The 19,697-nt window shown below is 39.6% G+C and overlaps 1 protein-coding gene across 1 annotated transcript in view; it reads right to left on the reverse strand.

Moving 5' to 3' along the window:
• TGFBI (transforming growth factor beta induced) overlaps window positions 1–19,697 on the reverse strand; it is a 270,562-nt gene that overhangs the window by 243,202 nt on the left and 7,663 nt on the right. The window contains exon 2 of the mRNA XM_044069218.1: window positions 7,298–7,396. Within this exon, the coding sequence (XP_043925153.1) occupies window positions 7,298–7,396 (99 nt within the window). The remainder of the gene's footprint in view (window positions 1–7,297; window positions 7,397–19,697) is intronic.

Here is a 19,697-nt window from a genome sequence, read left to right on the forward strand (position 1 = left end):
GCTGTGAAGCTGTTTATACCTTTCCTCAGGTGGTTGTAATCAGCTTTGAAGAAGTTTTTTTTGTTTGACCCTAGAGAGATGGTGACTTCAAAAGTGATTGCTTTGTGGTCGGATCTTACTAGGGATGATGACACTGTAGGCATGCTGCAGTGGTTACTCATGTTGGTTAATACCAAGTCCAAGATATTTTCACCTCTTGTGGTGGGGTCAATGAACTGGTCCAAGGCATTTGCATTGATGAAATCAAGAAATCTCTGGGCATTTGCGTTTTGGCATGAGTATTTATTCCAATCTATGGTTGGATAGTTAAATTCACCCAGGATCAGGGTAAAGGGTATGAATCATGATAGATTTGAAGAGGTCCAGATAGGTGGAGTGGGCATCTTGAGTCAGAGTTGGAGGCCTATAGCTAGCTATGATTTGAATAGGAGTCTTGTTAGTTGTTAACTGTACCTGGAGTGTTTCCTGTGCATCATACTGTTTGACCAGCCTACAGGTGTGTATGCTGTTTATATATAATGCAACCCCACCTCCTTTTGTTTTGCTGCCCACTGTTTGGGGTCTGAATGAATGATAGGATGAGTAATCCAGTATGGCTGGGGTGCTTTCCACAGCTTTGAACCAGGTTTCTGTAACTGCACAAATGTCAGCTTCTTCCAGGTTTAAGAATGCTTGCAATGAGTGCAGTTTCATGTTCAGACTCCTAGCATTTAGCAGCATAGTTTTGATGAAATATTCATGTTGGTAGTTTTGACCACATGGCTTGCCCATTACCCATTAATTACTCCATCACTACTACTGTTTCTTCCTAATTCTATATCCAGAAAAAAAAATGTTAAGCTAACTATACTCCTAGAAATTTCAAAAAAATATGTGTCTCACTGACAGGAGCAACATGTAACTGTTGTTCAGTGCCAACCCATAAAAAAATCCATTGCAAACCTGGTATAAGCTTTATGAAATAGAGCAAGTGTGTGTTTCTGTGTCTTGTGCAAAAATATCCTTTCTCAGAAATTCCCACTTTCCTAAAACCAGATAAGCATAAGGTGGGGTCATGAAAAACTCTGTAGCCTCTGCTAATTTCTAATAAAAGTACTTGCTATTTTAATTTTTTTTGCATAAAAGACATCATTGTTTTATGGCTTTTCATTTGAAGAAGTCTCAGTCTAAACATAATTGAAAGTGATATGTATGTGCCTGTATAACAAGGATAGCAAAAATAACAAACATTGCTGGTAAAATAGTTGATTATTTAGCTTTATGTTTTGTAAATCTTAGTGAAGAAACAATGTATGTTGTATGCCATGTACATAAGGTTGTTCATTAGGTGTTACAGACAGGTGTCTGCATTTTTGGCTTTTGGTATCACATGGGAATAGATTATACAAATATTTTTTTCAATACATTTTGACAGATACATGACATCCAAGTATTACAGATGACTTTGCCTCGTGCCAGACCATGGAATAAAACTAACTGCAAAGAAATTCATAACAGTATCCTTCAGAAAGTCATTCACCCCCGTAACTACCACATTAACAGCACACACATAGGTGACTCTATAGTCAGGCACACAGATGTTCCACTCACCAGGCTAAATAAGGAGAAAGTTACTATCAGCTGCCTGTCGGGTGCCAGGATCCGCCACATAACGCATGCACTCAGGTCACTCCACAACAAGTACAAATATGACTCTGTCATTGTCCATGTTGGTGTGAATGTCCTGAGGCGTACCTCCTTGGACTACATGAAAAGGGACATGGAGGAGCTGTCCGATCTTGTAGCCCAGGCAGGTATGACCCTAGCCCTGAGTAGCATCCTGCCATCACCCAGAATGATACAACAGTACAAGGACAAAATGACTGACTTCAACAATTGGCTAAGCTTCTGGTGTCATTCTAAGGGGATCCAGTATCTGTCTGCCTGGGATGACATGATCGACAAGCCACGATGCTTTGCCAGAGATGGCCTGCACCTGTCGCCCCTGGGATTCCGGATACTGGCTAAGACTCTAGCCACCCCTATAGTGGCTTTTTTAATTCACCACCCTAACAGGTACAGGCAAGAAGAATCTGAAATTATTGCTACTCAATGCTAGAAGTCTAAACCTCAAAATGCACTCTCTCGAGGCACTCCTTAAAATGGAGAGCATCGACATCTGTGCAGTGACAGAGACCTGGTTCAGGGCTCCAGAGAGTACTCCTGCATTACCAGGCTATAATTCATACCACACCTTTCGGCCACCTAACCTGGACCAAAACACTAAAGGCGGAGGCGTGTCCATATTCATTAAGGATATCCACACCTCCTGGCTAGTTGCTCAGCATAATGCATCCGAAATTATCCAAGTGCAACTAACTCTGGGCAAGACTGCAATCCAAATTGTAGCTTGCTACAGATCCCCCACCATGTCCCAGGATTCCCACTCCTCATTTCTTAATACACTGGAAAATATTAGAGTACAACCTAACACCCTAATAATGGGCGATTTCAACTACCCTACCATTAACTGGGAAAACTACTCATGTACCAACTCTTGTGCTCAATGTTTTCTGGAATTCATAAATTCCAATGCCATGGATCAACTTATCCACACCCCCAGCAGGGGCAGCAGTATCCTAGACCTGGTTATTACCAACATGGGCAACTGGTGCTCTACATCAGAGGTCAATTCCTCGTTGGTCAGATCCGACCACAAGCTAATCACCCTAGACATCCACATCCCTCCCCCACCCCCTATTAGGGAAACTACAGTAAAAAATTTCTCCAAAGTCAACTTCACACTTCTTAAGACAGAAGTGGCAAACTTCACGACACCCATGCTGACTGACAATAGAGGTATGACTGCTGAATCCTACACAAATGCTCTTTATAAGCACTTACATGAGTGCATGGATTGTGCAATCCCTAACAGAACCAAGATGCTATCCTCCAAAAAAAGGAAGCCAATCTGGTAGTCCCCTGCCATAAACAAACTCTACAACAGAAGAAAGAAACTGTTGCAAAAAAGAGTAAAATCCCATGATTGGAGAAACTCCCTGGTCAGCCTCAGTAAGAAGCTGAGATCCCTCATAAAATCCTCCAAAGCTAGTTATGAAAACAAAATTGCCACTGACTCTAAAGACAACCACAAAGCATTCTATACCTATGTCAAGAATCTCAATGGCAACACTCAGCTCTGCTCTGAGATACAGCACAATGGCACTAAATATACAGAACCAACTGATATTGCCAACATCCTGGCAGATAGGTTCAGTGCTAACTTTACCCCTCTGTCATCCCCTAAACGGCCCATCTATATACCAGAAGAATGCAAAGTTCCTGTAATCACGGCTGCACAGGTAAAAAACACACTATCCAAAGCCAAGAACACAGCATCCATGGGACCTGACAACATCCCAGGCTGTGTTCTACATGAACTACAGAACGAACTGGCACCCCACCTAAGTACCATGTTCAATCATAGCCTCACCTCAGGCTATGTGCCCACTGAATGGCGCACAGCAACAGTTATCCCACTCCACAAAGTGGGAGCCACCACAGACCCGGAAACTACTGCCCCATTAGCCTAACAAGCCTGGTCTGCAAGGCTATGGAGCGTATCATCATGGAACTTATAAACAATGACATTGGTAATCTCCAAACTCAGGACCCCACCCGGTTCATGTTTGTAAAAGGCAGATCATGTCTCCTAAACCTGATAGACTTCTTTGAAGCAGTTACCAAAGCCGTAGATGAGGGTAAGGTGGTTCACACAGCCTATCCAGATCTCGCCAAGGCTTTCGACACCATCCCCCACTCTGGAATTATAGATAAACTCACTAAACTAGGTATAAATCCCTATGTCACAAGATGGGTTGCCAACTGGCTCACTGACAGAACCCACACTGTGAAAGTAGCAGACTCCAAATCCAACTTCAGACCAGTGACAAGTGGAGTACCACAGGGTTCAGTCCTGGGTCCTCTCCTGTTTGGTATTTACTTCTCTGAAGTACAGGCCAACACAGAAGGTCTTTGGCTAATGAAGTTCGCAGATGACTGCAAACCAGGAGTCATAATCAAAACTCCAAAAGATCTGGACATCCTACAAAAGGGCCTCGCTGAGACAGATGCCTAGTGTCAAAGCCATGGCCTCAAGCTCAATGTCAAAAAGTGCATTGTCATCCCTTTTGGTAAAAACTCAGTACCCATGAACTACCACATAGGTGGTAGTCTACTTAACACCAAAAGTGTGATAAGAGATCTTGGGACACAGGTGGACAGTAGTCTCTCCTTTGATAATCACATCACCACAGTAGTCAAGAAATCCTTCTATGTGGCACACCTCATCACAAAAGGTTTCTCATCCAGGAAAAATTAGGTCATTGTTCCCCTCTACTTGTCACTCATTAGACCCATTATAGAGTACAATGCCCCTTTTGGTATGTACCTCACAAGACATCTACAACAACTGGAAAGGCCACAGAAATACCTCACAAAGAGGATTACCGGCCTCAAAGAGATGCCCTATGCAGACCATTTCAAAAAACTGCAGCTTTACTCGGTTGCATATTGCCTACTCAGAGGCGATCTCTGCCTAACACACAAAGCTATGTCAAACCCAGAGCTTTTAGACATGCTCCACTTAAAGAAATCCCAATCCCTATGAGCTACATGCGCTAGAGATCTAAATCTCATCACCACAATAAACAGAACATGCTGGAGGGATAGATTCCTGTCCCAGAGACTTCCCATACTCTGGAACAAACTACCTATCTATATCAAACAAAGCTCCTCATTGGTACTCTTCAAGAAAAATCTTAATGACTGGATGGGAGATAGGAAATTCACCCCGGGGATCACTTCTGTGGCTCTGCTCAACAGTGGCACAGGAAAATAATTTTCTTGGGTGGCGGAAGCCAGGGTACATTTGGCTAGGCTTATATAGGCCCTAGGGCCAATAGCCTAGTACCTACCTATGCACCTATGAACATCTATGAGCTGACCTAGTAGTCAGGGACATGGGGACACACATACACAGTAATCTAGCTTTTGACCATCACGTGTCTACAGTAGTGAGGAAATATTTCCATATTGTCTAACTTATAAACAAAGGTATGGTATCTAGGTTCAAGGAAGTCATTGTTCCACTATATTCAGCATTCATCAGACCTATCACTGAGTACAATGCCCCCTTTGGTATGTTCCTAACCAGGCATATCCAACAATTGGAAAGTCTGCAGAGGTTCCTCACTAAAAGAACACAGGGTATTAGGGTTTACTATCAAATGTTCGAATTCACTGCATACGAATGTTCAGATTTTCGAATAATATGCTCGAAAACCAGAACATTGAATGCAGTAAATTTCGAACTAACCATGTCAGTAAAGTCGAATGTCGAACATTTCGACTTTACTGACATTCTCCTATCCACTAAACAATAAAACAAACGTATTGCAGGGGGGCTGCGTCCCCCTGCACCACCCACACCCCCCTACTTTAATATTCTAACTCCGAGATCGCACTACAGTGAGGGTAAGGATACATTTCCCGATCCCCACTATAGTGCGATCTGGCTTAGAACGTCGGCATTCACAACAGCGAATGCTGCATTGCATTCGCTGATGTAAATTCCAACAGTACATCTTCCAGGCCCCTAGTGTAAACGTTTCAACTCCCAAGCCCCTACTTACATTTATCAAGTGTACCAGAAGTTATCAGAGATTTGGAATGCATGGCTAGGCTGAAAAAGGCCCTTGTGGTCATTAGCCTAGTAACACCTATGAACCTTTGAACCTATTTTCTTTTTAACCACATTGCTAAGTGGCCATGCAGTTGCTTTTCTAGTTGGACACTGTAATCTATTATATTGGCCTATGTGTTTAGACACACGCAATATAGATGGCAAACTATTTGCCACTTCACTGAAGTTGAACAAACTACAGGTATTTTCACTGGATATGAAAAAAGAGGCAGCTGTCAAATCTCCTAGAAGGTCTGGAGCTATAGCAATCTATGAGGCAGACAGCTGGAATGACCATAAGAACATGTACTCTATTATCTCTTTAACTATAGTTGTATGAAACAGTTGCTAATCTTCTGTCTGTACTTTGCTTTGTCTTACACTGCACTGCTCAACTGAATTTTCCTGAATATTATATCCGATGAGGCTGTATCAGCCTGTGCATAAAAGCAGTAAAAAAAAAAAAAAAACACAATAACGAAGTTGACTCTGGACTGCTTTGATGTCAGTTGTTATAAAAACAGACATTAATGACATTATGATCACTTAGGTATATATGTGATCATTGAATGTAACATGTAAATTAGCCAATATTTCTTAAATACTCATGTATCTAAGTTAATTTTTGTCACATTCTGAACATGCAAATCTTCCATCAGTGTACTAGCGTACTGCATACCAAATGATCTAATCTGAAATGGTGTGCTTATCTCAAGCATTTAATTAAATTACTTCATCATTTTAGATCCCTTGTTTACCTTCTTTAGAACCTCTCCAGCACCCAGTCTTTTCTCCTTAGGGTTGACACCACCAGTACAACAGCCCTATGACCCTTTCACTCCGTAGGCAGGACAACAGCCCATAGGCCTATTAATAACCTGGAAGAGATCACTCATTGAGCATAGGCAATTATGTCAGCAAACCTTTTCCCTGTCCCTCTAACCCCTAACCCCTCCCCACAGCAGATGACATTTACATGAATGCTGTTGTCTTACATGTGCCTGCATCATGTACACAGGTCCAGTACTCATGGTAACTTCTGAATGGTGTTCTGCACCCACACCTGTATTTTTGGTCAGCATTGCACTAGACCAGACTACCACTTTATCACCATAGTGGGTGAACCAGATTCTGCCAGCTGTTCCTAAGTCAACAAATGGCTAACTCAGCTTCTTCTGTTCCTAATGGAACAAGGATCTTTAGGGATGCAGTCATTGTTTTATCAGTCTATACCACAAATCCAGACAGGTACTAAACACATTTATAATTTTTTATGTCAAAGCCTGACGTGGCGACCTATCTTACATTCAACTGAAAAGAATTACCATATGTATTCACTAAATATTTTATCTTAATGCAAATCAAATAATATTTATTTACATTTTACATTACTTGATAAATTAAAAATAAAAGTAAAACAGAAGATTATTAGACATCAAATGCTTACTTGTACACGACAATAATTTATGTGTGATTTACATATAGCAGAATGATTATCATATAATAACAAAGTAAGTCAATAAACTTGATTGTTCAGTTTTGTTTTTGTCATAGTTAAATCGTGAAACTACTCACGTAGGTCTTCCACAAACTTTTCTGCTGTACCACTGCTTGCAATTTGCGAAGTACTTTATGTTGGTTCCAGACACTTGTTGAACGGCACACACATTGGGGCTGTTGGAATAAAAAAGTCATCCATTAGTCCCCCAAGTTAGTATTATAGGCATTATTTACTACAGAGGTTAGTATTCAATAACACCTGCCTATATTAGCTTGCTTAGATTTACAGCTGTATCAAAATTGAAAAGGAAAGAAAAAATGAAATACAGTCAGAAAATCATTTTTGGAATCAGTCTTGTTTAATATTTTCAGTGAAATGCATGACACTTGTATTGGACCATATCCTTTCAATTAATGCCACCTGTACTGTGATTATGCATTCTATACATATATATATATATATATATATATATATATATATATATATATATATATATATTTTTTTTATTTTATTTTGTTTTTGTTTAATAGATTTGTTTCACTAGGTTTAATCAAAAGTCTCTTTTCCGAGGAGGTCCAGGGAGAAAAGCTCCAATATATTGCAAACATTTTTTAACAAACATTCACTAAAACAAATGAACAGACATTAATTAATTTACTTTAACAATCGCACAAAATCATGTGCTGTTACAGTATAAAAGATACTTATGCATTAATAGATGATGAGCATTGATCATTTAAAGATGTATATCAGTGGGTTTGCCAAATAGATGATAGATCATGTGATTAGTGTTCAATAATTTAAAGAAATTGAGTTGATGAAAGGAATTAGGAAGAGCAGAGAATGTTAATATTGTAGTTAAGAGGTGGGCCATAATATAGGTTCATAGATAATTACATATATGGCTATCATAAAGTTTATATTATTATATAATGTAGGACATAAGCAGTGTCCCACAAGTATGTACATGGCTGGGAGATGCTAGTAAAACTATTCCGGTAGTGGGGAAGACTGGTTGTGAGGTACTGGATTCTGAATGAAGACAAATGGTTTGATAAATAAAAAAGATGGCATTCCTAAAAATATACAGGAGCAGATTCATTGATTTTCACAGGAGAAGTATTGTGTTTTAAAGGAATTTATATTCTGAATGGATTTCAGTGTTAGTAAGATGTGGTTCTATTGTTTAACTTCCCTATTTGAATATAGAGAATAACCTGCTATATTAGATGATGTGGTTGTAGAGATTACTAATTTTTCTCTAGAGCATAACATTTTACTGGGGGAGTAGTGTTGTATTAATCTGTTAAGGGATGAGCAATCTTCTAATTTATAGAGAAGTCCATGTATTTTAGTTAGTGTGATGTGATAGTGCTAACCAGTTTAATTCCCTGAGTACTATGCAGCAGTGTGATCTATTGTCATAGTTTACTGCAAATGTGGCTATTTTATTATAGGATTGCCCTAATATGGACATTGTGAGACTTGAAGATTAGTGAAGGTTGGGGCAGCATAGAGGAGATGGCATTTAGAAAGTAGTGGTATATGTCTATGACAGTGAGTTAGGTTTGTAAGTTCTTATATTAGTACTAGGCTGACTGCCTTTGTGGGTCATATTAAGCCTACACAATTTCTCTCAAAAGTGAGTATTAAGCCCTGTACCTTGTGTCTATGAAGTAAACACCTTTGTGTATGTAAGGTAAACACCACAACCATTATGCTGACCCCCCCTGACTTTGCATAATGTACTTGATTTTTAATGATTTTTTTTTAACGACGTGGTCGAACTTCAACTGGTCATCTATGATGACACCCAATAATTTTATGTGATTTACTTGTTTTATGATCAATGCTGTTGGCATATCCAACACTGAATAGCATTATTTTAGAAGTGATCTGTTTTAGGAAAAGAGCAGTAACTTATTGATTTTTTTATTTATTAATTATGGTTTAATAGTAGCTGTCTATTACTAAGCTATGTTTCAATCAGTAAGGATTGTTGTGAGTTTAGAGAGATTTGACAGAGTAGATTAGAGTTATCAGCAAATGACACTAGGGTAGCATTTTTTTGTAGCACATTGAAAAGTATGCAGCTGAGTGCAGATCTTTGTGGGGGCACGAACATTGACTGCCAATTAAGAAAGAAAACTAGTTTTCCTATGTCACTGCTTGTGCTCTGGTTGAGAAGTAGCCGGGAACCTCTGCAGTGAAAAAACTTAGTAACCCTGAGGATGAGCATTAATGTAAGACAGTATCAAAAGCTTATTTTGTACTTGAGGTGTTTAATGAGATATTTCTGGAAGACTAAAAAATAAGGCAAAGGATAAGTAAAAGAACAGTTACTAAAATTGTAGAGGTATGAATATAATTAAAATAGAATTAGAGTTCTATTTGTTAGTTTTTTTTTCATTGCTTGCTTATTTATGCTCAGTTATCTTTATTTATTTATTTATTCATTACATTTTATAAATTGGGGGGTCATGATGGGATGCCATATTTTCAGGGAAATTCTGTGAAGATAAGCTCAGCTACAAGAACTACAATGATATATTGATAGCAAATATATGAAGAAGAAGAAACACAGAACCATAATGAACAAACAAAATATTTAAAATCCTATGAGAAATAGTAGAAAACGGAAATACAGAGATGTTTAATTTAGACTGAACTGCTACAATATTACATCTAGACTAAAAACAGAATAACTGTGCAGTTAAAGAGGGCTGTGCATCAAAATGTGTAAATCATAACAAAAATCATGAGAACTAACAAGAGACATAGGTTAATTAAGGTATTTGTGACATCCTCAACTGACATAACTTATGGGACTGCACATGTGCAACTAAATAGGAAGAAATATTCCCTATTGGCTTTTAATGCTGATGTCCTGTCCAGTATAACATGGCTGAGCAAGGGCAGCAGTATAATATAGTTGATAAAGTCACATAATAAGCAGCTACAAAGAGATGGCACCTTACTGTATAAAGTAACAGAGGTCCATGCACACAAGCACCTGTCTACAAAAAGCCATGAGATACATTTATTTATTTAACATTTGTTTATCAGGAAAGTTCAACTTGGAATAAGGCCAATTTTCAGTGGAGGCCAGGGGAGAAACACTCCAGATGCGTGTCTTTGTAATGTGGGAGGAAACCAGAGCATTCAGAGGAAACCCACATGGACAGAGGGAGGACATGCAGACTCCGCACAGAAAGCCCCCCAGCATCGAACCGGAGAACCTCTTGCTGTGAGGTGACAACACAACTGCTGCACCACTGTGCCATCCACATCTAGTGCAGGAGGGGTTAATCACACAATATCTTAATATGGTTCCCCTTCACAAGATCGAATGAATGAATACTCGAAATTCAGATGCCCGAGACCAGAATCTGGAATATTCATAAATTAGAAATTGTGCAGAGGTACAAAAAAAAAGAAGAAACAGTTTTCTAAGGTTTTTTGCAGGGGGACACGCCCCCCTGCACCCCCCACAACCCCCCTACTTAAATATACCATCTCTGAGATCGCACTTCAGCGAGGAAAATGGAGGGTTGGGAGGGTGGCCTAATGGTTAAGGTATTTGCCTTACAAATACAAGGTGCAGGGTTTGAGTCTCTCAGGGGATAATTGGCTAGGCTTAAAATGGCTCACAAGGGCAGTTAGCTTAGTACTAACCAATGAACCAATGAACAATGAAATCTCCCATTCCACGCTATATGCATAAGTGCACAGCAAGAGAATTTCCACCCCTCCGGTAAAGTCTGGTCACACAACTCACACATGAAACCAGGAACGATGCAGGGGGACCTAGCTCCCTGCATACTCATCAGTATATTTCTGTTTTTTATTTTAAACGCTTCCCTTCACAACTTCAAGTTACTGAAAACTCAAGATTTTGGGCTCGAGCTTATGAATTTCGAGCTTTCAGTAATTCGATCTTGTGAAGGGGAACCCTTAATGGTTCCTCTTTATAAGATCGAATGAAAGAATACTCGAAATTCAGATGCCCGAGGCCAGAATCTCAAAAATTCATAAACTCGAAATTGTGCAGGGGAAAAAAAACAAAGAAAAACAGTTTTCTAAGGTTTTTGCAGGGGGGCATGCAAACTGTGAATGCTCTTCCTTCATGGTCAACAAGGCAGATGTGCCTATGAATGGTCTTGACTGTGGGTTAATGAAGAGCAAACCAACACCAACTAATACTGCTGTAATACCCAGTGAAAACTCAAAACAGTGTCAGAGGGAAGTTTCATACTGAATTAAAAAGTATCTGGTAGAGAGAACAATAATATGTGAGACAGTATTATACAAATTACTATATCACACACACACACCATGGCAGCACTATGACAATGCATACTGTAGCTATGTCCATTTACAGTTTTCAGCACAATTTACAATCCAATGGATACAGAATAATAGCTTTATTGACTGTTATGAGCCAACCTACTTTCTAGACAGTGTATGATACATAGGGTGCATCTATAGTTTATGGGCCTGCATGACATGTAAGTGATTCCTCTTGAAAGAAAAGAAGGCTTTTCTTAGATATAGACACAAATTTAAAAAAGTGAAAATAAGGCTTCATGATTATGAAGAAGTTAGAGATTGAAACATTCTTATTATAGCTGGCTCCATTGTAAGACACACAGATATGCCTCTTACCAGGCTGAGAAAAGAAAGAGTGACAGCAAGTTGCTTTTCTCGTCTCAGGATCCATCAGATCACACATATGCTCATGTCCTTGAACAACAAGTACCAGTATGACTGTGTCATAGTTCATGCCAGGGTCAATTACTTGAGGTGTACCCCCCTGGATTATATGAAGTGAGAGCATGTTGGAGTTCTTACACTATGTTTCCAAGGCAGGTATGAGGCCAGCATCGAACAGCATTCTATCTTCTCCAAGGATGACATCACAATATAAGCAAAAAATAATTGACTTCAGTATTTGGCTTAATTGTTCATGTCATTCAAAGGGGGTCAAATATTTGTTAGCCTGGGAGGGCATGATCGACAAACAACACTGCTTCGCTAGGGACAGCTTGCATCTGACCTCACTTGGGTTTCAATTATTTGCAAAGATATTGTCCACATCTATAGTGCCTTTTTTAGGCAATGCCAAACTAATAAACCAACTAACATGACAAAACAAACAAAGGAAATATGAATATGTTACTGATCAATGCGTGGAGCCTGAACAAGAAACTTCACTCCTTACAAGCCCTTCTCAAGCTGTAAGACATTGACATCTGTGTAATGACTGAGACATGGTTTAAAATAGTGGAAGCCACTCGAATGTGCAGGGCTTTAGTACCTCCTACACATTTAGACCAGCTACTGTGCAGGAGGGGAAAAATGTAGAGGTGCATCAGTCTACATTCAGAACAGACTCACATAAAACTTGGTAAAGCAGTCCCATACTATATATTAGCTAGCTACAGAACTGCCTTTATGACAAAAGAAAGCCACAACACTATCTACAGAAACTAGAATCACTCAGTATTAAACCCAATATAATTTTAAACTATAGAGTGGGAAACCCACACAATCATTAGAGCACAAGAAAAGAGATGCCTAAACTGTCTCAATACAAATGCCCTGGATCACTTAGTCAGAATACCTACTAGGTGAATAACATCTTGGATCTTGTCCTAACTAATATGGGACCACCTTCCAACATGTCTTATCTTCATCACTTGTTAGTTCTGACCATAAAGCAGCCTCCTTCAAAATAAAACTGAAAGAAGAGATCATATCCACCCAGGGTACCTTTATAAATTTCTTTAAGACAAACTACCTACTCCTTAGTGATATATTGGCAAGCTTCAAATCACCACAAAACCCAGTCAACTCCACTGAATATGCAGTAACGTACAGTACCACATTAAACCAGCATGCAAACAGCTGCATAGTTGCAACTGTACCTTGCAAGAAAAGTATAGTGCAAACCACAAAAACAAACCCACATGGTGGAACTATAATACCGACAAGTTTTATAACAAAAGTCAAAGAATTTTGACCAAAGGTTGTTGTATCTTTCGGCTTTTCCGTGTTAGGGGTCGCCACAGCAGAACTCCGGTCCGCTAATGATTGGCAGGAGATTTTTACATGCTGAGTTGCCAGCTCTGACACACAACCTTCAACGAAGGTACGCCCATTCACGCATGTCTCCACACAGAAGCTTTAGCTGAGAATCGAACAGGATGTCTTACTGTGAGGCGACAACGCTACCGCAGCACTACTACCGCAGTAATTTTGACCAAAGGTAAGAAGAGTAATTCCCAGAATAGTATACCCTTGTCACTGAAATAAACAAACTCAGGAGCTTAATAAAATCCACCAAAGTCAAGTTTGAAGCTAAAATAGTTACCTAACCCAAAGACAATCACAAGGCATTTTTTATGTTTGTAATCTCAAAAGTGCAATGCAGCAATGCACTGAACTGATTATGAATGCTGTTACCTGCACTAAGGCTGAAGATATAGCAAACCTACTGGCCAATAAATTTAGCTGTCACTTTACCCCTCTGTCTCCTTATCACTCCCTCAAGATATATCTGCAACTGGTTCACCTCCAGCTATCACACAAGACCAAGTCCTAAAAGTACTATCAAAAGGTAAAAATACAGCATTGATGGTTGCTGACAATATCCCCGGATGCATCTTAAATAAAAGAAATCACGATTTAGCCACACCCCTAATAACACTGTTCAGTTTCAGCTTCCATACAGGTTTTGTACCAAGCAAATGGAAAACATCTACAGTCATTCCCCTGCATAAATGAGGGCCTTCACAGATCCAGGCAATTACAAACCTATAAGTTTGATCAGTGTCAGACTCAAAGTCATAGAAATACTTATATTTGCACTGATCAATAAGGACACAGGGAACCACCAAACACTGGACTCATCTCAGTTTGGATTCATCAAGGGCAGTTCATGCTTACTCAACTTGGTGGATTTCTTTGAAAAGGTCAACAAAGCAATGGATGAAGGCAAAATTGTATATATCTCACACCTTGACCTGGCCAAAGCTTTTGACACAATTCCTCCTCCTCAAGCATACTGAAAAAGCTAAATAAATTGTGAATAAATCCCTATATCACTCAATGGATTGCCAACTGGACCACAGATGGGACACAGATAATCAAAACAGGGAAAGTTAAGTCCATAAAGAGACCAGTCACCAGTGGAGTCATCTGGGATTCTATGCTAGGACCTCTCCTGTTTGACATATACTTTTCTGAAGTAAATGCAAATAGCAAAGGGCTCTGCCTGGCTAAGTTTGCAGATTACTGCAAGCTACAAGCAGCCATTGACTCCTCAAGTGACTTCGTCATCCTGCAGGAAGGCTTGCATCAAATAAATAACTGGTATCAAAATCATGGTCTGAAAATAAATGCCAAAAAATGCATTATTGTATGTTTTGGGAAGCCATCTACCCCAGGATCTACCACATTCACCATATGTCCCTAAGAGTTAATCCAGTTGTCGGGATTTGGAAACTTATTTAGACAGTAACCCAACAGTTGACCAATATGTGTTTATTGCTGTAAGAAAGTCCTTCTATATTGCACAGCTTAGAAACAAAGGGATTGTGTCTAGATTTTGAGATGTCATTGTCATTTAGTCAGCCCTTATTAGGCCAGTCATTGAATATAATGCTCTCTTTGGATTGTACCTGTCCAGACACATGCAACCACTGGAATGCCCCCAGAGATACCTTACTGAAAGGATACAAGGTCTAAGCAATATATCCTGCATGGGCTGACTCAAAGCCCTGTTACTATACTCAGTATCCTACAGACTGCTAAGAGGTGTCCTGTGTCTGACATACAAGGCATCTTCCAACCCATTACTGATGGATTTACGCTACAGAAGTAAGTCAAATGGCATCTGAACTACTCAGTCTAGGAATCTAAACTTATTCTGTAGAATGGTTTGGAGAGACAGTTATATTTCGCAGAAGTACTGCTGCTGTTGAACAGAGTCCCCATCCACATAAACAAAAGTTCATCTCTGTCCACATTCAAGGGCAACTTAGATTTATGGATGAGAAACAGATAATTTACCCCCCAAGACTGCCCCTTGCACTACTGATGGACAGATGCAGCTCCTAAATGCTTTATACCATGTGTGAGTCCCCCCAAATAACCTATGGAATGACCTCAGTTAATCTCATTAGGGATAATATATAATTATTGAGCATTGCATGGGTGAGGCGAATCAATAACCAAATGTGATAGGTTACTTTTAGCACAAAAAGGTAAACTGGTGAGGCTTAAAATGTCCCGCAAGTGCAGTTAGCCCAGTACTTACCTATGAATCTATAAAAATGAATGTTGGAAGTTCAGAAATTCTTAATTCATTTTTGCTTTAGACTTCACAAAATGAATGGGTAAGACATGTTGGATAAGGTACATGATAAAAAATGAGGTGTCTGACAGCTAATTTTTTTCAGCAAAGAAATACTTATAAAAAAGGCAAAAGGAATTTAGATGAGATATAGCACAAAGCTCTGATGACATACTTTCCATAATCCTAAGGGATTTGTCAGGTATGTCCATAGATTCCTGGTTACTTAGCAGTGACAAGGCTTCAAGGGATGGGAGTGAATGCACTGAGGCACTGATCCAGTGTGGGGCAAAACAATTTACCCATAAATTTAAAGACCTGCAGGGTTTCCCTATGGTTGTTGGGAATGTTATAAATAAGATAATGTAAGAAAGACGAGCTAGCTTCTTAGAAGAAAGTAGCATACACAATAACTGATATCACAAGTTTGTAGAAAATAGGTCACGTCAGTCCGAGCTGATCCAGTTCTATTTTGTGTTACACTGGCACATGGTAAAGGTAATTAGTACGGCACATTTAAGCTTCAGTCAGGCATTAGACTCAGTCCTATACAGGAGGTGGTGTGCAATCTGAAGAGGACTAAAAAAAAAAACAAACAAACAATATGACTAAAATGGTACTGCTTAAAATTAAGAAAAAGAGTAATGGTTAGAGAAGACATGCTAAAACAGAAAGAGTTGATGGCTTCAACAAAAAAGAGTCAGCCTTTGACCTTATTTTCTTTATTATCTGTGTATTAGTTATCATAAGGTCAGTAAGAACATGATCAGTCTATGTACAAATTTCAATAAATTAAGTGTACTATACTAGATAGCTTGTAAGTATGCAAAATAATCTAAAAAGGAAGACAGAGAAATGACAGCTGATATCCAATACAGGAAAGAATATGATATTTCATCTGTTGTCCAATGGTTTCAAGTAAGAAATAGTTTATTTGAGTCAGCTTGATGAGTACAAAACAGGAAAAAAAAAAGACCTTGAAGTGATATTGAACAGAAAATAGACCAGAAGTCAGAAACTGAGAAACCTGAACCCAAAGCAAGTATAGGCATGTATCCTTCAGTAGGATTATGATTTCATACTGCTGGTTAGACCGTAGCTAGAGTATTGAGTGCCATTTTGCTACCCCATAATTAGAGAAGGAAATCAGGTTAATGAAGTTGATACAGAAAGAAGAAATACTACAGGAGTTAAACATTTTCACATTAAAGGAAAGGAATGAAAAAGAGTGTATGATACATTTGCAGAACAAAATGAAAGGTAGTGTCATAGAACAAATTTACAGAATAAAGATGGGAAATGAATTGGGCATAGGTTTTAGGAAGAATTCACAAACTTCATGAAGTCATTAGAAAATTGTTGTTTCTCTCAAAAAGAGATAGAGATGGATTATATATATATATATATATATATATATATATATATATATATATATATAGAGAGAGAGAGAGAGAGGGGAAACGAGGGTATGGATGGACTGTTAGAACACACAAAGAATGAGGAAGCTTAATATATAAAAATGTATATTATATAGATTGTCTTGTCTTTTTGTTGACAGTGGTGATGAGTACTGTAAATGATACATGAAAAAAACAGAGAGAGCTACAACACTATAAGGCTAAAGGCATTAAAGAGTCCAAAATCATTGTTCTACCTACCTCCTAGCCCTCCTATCAGGTCACATACAAAAGTCTGAAGCAGAAAATACTTACCAATTGTCAATTATGGGTGAAAAACCAGTGGACAGGAAAGACAATAACAGTGCATGATATGACTATGGCAGAGAAGCATATCAGAATGGAATCAAATGGTAAGACTATAAGACTATTGCTCTTCAATTTTTCCCTTAGAACTGCTCTACTTGCAATCGAAACAGCCTATACTCTATCTGAAAAGCTTAGCACTTGCTCCTAAAGCATTTTTATACAGGTAAAGCACTCTTAAACAAAAGAAAGTACTTCATTCACCTAAATTCCCTTGAGTACTCATTTCCCCTATAGGTCCTTTCTGACTCAGTTACACAGCAATCTTTTTCACTATTCTAGCATGTCGAAGGGTCAGTTGCTGGCGTCCTCTCCTGTTCAGCTGGTGAATCTGGGAATCTTGAGGCAATGTTACAATTGCCTCATGTACACAGACAACCCTCTCCTCCTCCCAACAAATACAAATATATGCGAGAGATGCAACTATATAGCTAAACTGGAGGCTGAGCTCTCCCAACTCAGTACTGGCAAGACCAGTCAGGAGGAGAAGGTAACCATGCACACCACAAACCCAGTCTCATCACAACTGCAAACCAAACACATAAACACACAAAAACATACTCGGAGACGCTGATTAAAAATCTACCAAAACAACAGAGGCCTCCAAAGCAGACACCCAAGCAACCGCCACCTCAAGACATAGCACATGCAACACATAGTTCACAAAGTCAGTGTGCTAAACAGTCACAGCCCTTAAGGCCAAACAACATGCCAGACACACTTGTAATAGGTGACTCCATAGTCAGACACACTGACATCCTGCTCACCAGACTGAACAAGGAAAAGGTCACAGTAAGCTGCCTGTCGGGAGCTAGAATCCGCCACATAACACAAGCACTCAGGTCACTCCACAGCAAGTACAAATATGACTCAGTCATTGTACATGCTGGTGTGAACGACCTGAGATGTACCTCCCTGGACTACATGAAAAGAGACATAGAGGAACTCTCTGGTTATGTAGCCCAGGCCGGTATGACCCTGACCTTGAGCAGCATCTTACCCTCACCAAGAATGATGCCACAGTACAAAGACAAAATGATCAGTTTTATCAATTGGCTTAATTACTGGTGTCATTCTAAGGGGATCCAATGTCTGTCTGCTTGGGATGACATGCTCGACAAGCCATGCTGCTTCACAAGGGATGGCTTGCACCTGTCACCCTTGGGCTTCCGGATATTGGCCAAGGCTCTTGCCACCCCCATAGTGCCTTTTTATGGCAAGGCTCAAATGACAAAACTACCTCCCTAGAAAACACAAGTGGAAAAAAACTAAGGGTAATGCTGCTCAATGCCAGAAGTCTAAACCTCAAGATGCACACTCTCGAAGCCCTCCTCAGTATGGAGAACATCGATGTCTGTGCAGTGACTGAAACCTGGTTCAAGGCTCCTGAGATCACCCCAGCACTATCAGGTTTTACCTCATATCATGCTTTCCAGACCCAAAACTTGGACCGAGCCACAAACAGAGGGGGAGTATCCATATTCATCAAAGATACCCACACCTCCAGGTTAGTGGCAATGCACGAAGCATCGGAGACTATCCAGGTGCAACTAACCATAGGAAAAACTGCCTTACAGTTTGTAGCATGCTACAGACCACCCTCTCAAACTCAGGAATCTCACACAGCCTTCCTGAAGACACTGGAGAGTATGAATGTCTCTCCAAATACCATCATATTGGGAGACTTCAACTACCCAAACATAGACTGGGAACATTACTCAAGCCCCAACACCCTAGCCCAAAGGTTCCTAGAATTCATAAACTCAAATGTGATGGAACAAAAGTCACCATTCCCACAAGAGGAGACAATATACTAGACCTGAACATCACAAACATGGGGACAAAATGCTCCACACCAGAAGTATATCCCTCATTGGTAAGAACAGACCATAAATTAATCCAACTGGAAATCCACATCCCGCCCCCCTCCCCCTGCACAAAAGACCACAGTGAAGAACTTCTCAAAAGCCAACTTCACACTTCTTAAGACTGAAGTGGTATCCTTCAAGGCCCCTGGGCCAGTGGAAACCACAACCCACACTGCTGAATCCTTTACAAATGCCTTCTACGGGCACCTTCAAGAATGCATGGATCATGCAATCCCAAATAAAACCAAGACACATTCCCCCAAAGGCAGGCACCCAGTCTGGTGGACCCCAGCCATAAAAAAACTTTACAACAGGAGGAGGAAGCTACTACATGACAGAGCAAAATCCCTAAAAGGGAAGGCATCTCTGATCAGTACTAGCAAAAAAACTACGATCACTCATAAAATCATCCAAGGCCAACTTTGAGAGAAAAATCGCAAAAGATACAAAAGACAATCACAAGGCCTTCTTTAGCTATGTTAGAAAC

The sequence above is a fragment of the Protopterus annectens genome, chromosome 4.part0 (assembly GCF_019279795.1).
Source record: "Protopterus annectens isolate FY-2018-M chromosome 4.part0, PAN1.0, whole genome shotgun sequence".
In the NCBI taxonomy this organism is placed as follows: Eukaryota; Metazoa; Chordata; order Ceratodontiformes; family Protopteridae; genus Protopterus; species Protopterus annectens.